Source organism: Emiliania huxleyi (genome assembly GCF_000372725.1).
Source record: "Emiliania huxleyi CCMP1516 unplaced genomic scaffold EMIHUscaffold_3963, whole genome shotgun sequence".
In the NCBI taxonomy this organism is placed as follows: Eukaryota; Haptophyta; order Isochrysidales; family Noelaerhabdaceae; genus Emiliania; species Emiliania huxleyi.
Genome location: NW_005198995.1, coordinates 1 through 994, shown reverse-complemented (window position 1 = coordinate 994; position 994 = coordinate 1). Strand labels below are relative to the sequence as shown.

General features: G+C 62.6%; 1 protein-coding gene across 1 annotated transcript; it reads left to right on the top strand.

Moving 5' to 3' along the window:
* Nucleotides 1–335: 335 nt before the first annotated feature.
* Nucleotides 336–712, top strand: EMIHUDRAFT_255842 (hypothetical protein; the record flags this gene model as incomplete). Its single annotated transcript, XM_005770951.1, has 3 exons — nt 336–364; nt 435–468; nt 521–712. The coding sequence occupies 3 exons, from the start codon at nt 336–338 to the stop codon at nt 710–712; spliced, it is 255 nt and encodes an 84-aa protein (XP_005771008.1).
* Between the last annotated feature and the right edge of the window lie 282 nt (nt 713–994).

The following is a 994-nucleotide window of genomic DNA, read 5'->3' as shown; positions in this document are numbered from 1 at the left end:
GCGGCGACATTGGCGTTGGCTTTGCGCTTCCTGCCGGAGGAGGGCTTGGGCGGGGGCGGTGGCGCCGATTTTGAGTTTGGATGTTTGGGTGGGCATATTCTGATAAAATCTCTGGGGAAAATGCGACTTCCGAACATGTTTTGCCGGACGCTCTCGTCGCGCTGCTGATGCAGTCCGCCGGCACACAAGATCGACTGGCGATCTGGCGAGCCGACAGTGGACGTGCCGACCGCTGTGTTCTGAATTGCAAATGGCAAAGAAAGAATTCTAGAAAAAAGAAACCAAGCGGCGCTGCGGAACGCTCTGCTAACCCTCGCTGCCTCCTCCTTCGCGCCATGGTGAGAGGCGGTACTTATTCTGCCCGGTTGTGGATTCAAAACCCTAACCCTCGTCCTCGCCTCGCAGCCGCAGGCCGAGGAGGATGTCGAAGTCAGGCTCGAGGACCAGCAGGCACTGGAGCTGGTGCTGGTGCGGCCTTCCAGCCATCGCCACATTTGACCGCACCTCACTCTCGCCGCAGGCCATCAACCAGTTTGGGCGGCTGAACACGCGGATGCACGAGCTCGAGGACGAGATCAAGGAGAAGCGCTCGCAGCACGACCAGCTAGACGACGCGGCCAACGAGCTCATCCTTGCGGACGACGACGAGCCTGTGCGGTGCGCCACTGTGGCCGCACGACTCACCTCGGCTCCGAGGCAAGCATCCCGTTAGGACCCCGGGCGCCAGTAGACTGACGCGCCGCCCGGCGCTCCGCTGCCTCCGCAGAGTGCAGTACGGCGAATGTTACTTTGAGGTCGGCAAAGAGCGCGCAGGTCGACGCTGCTCCGCGCACGCATCTCGCGAGCCCAACCCCCGCTGCACACGTCAAGTCACGCCGGCGTCTTGCCTTCACACCCCCATTAGCCCCACCTGTCCGTTACCTCAGACGAGTTGCTCGAGTCGCGCAAGGACGCGGTGGCCGACGAGATCTCGGAGCTCGAGAGCCAACTCGGC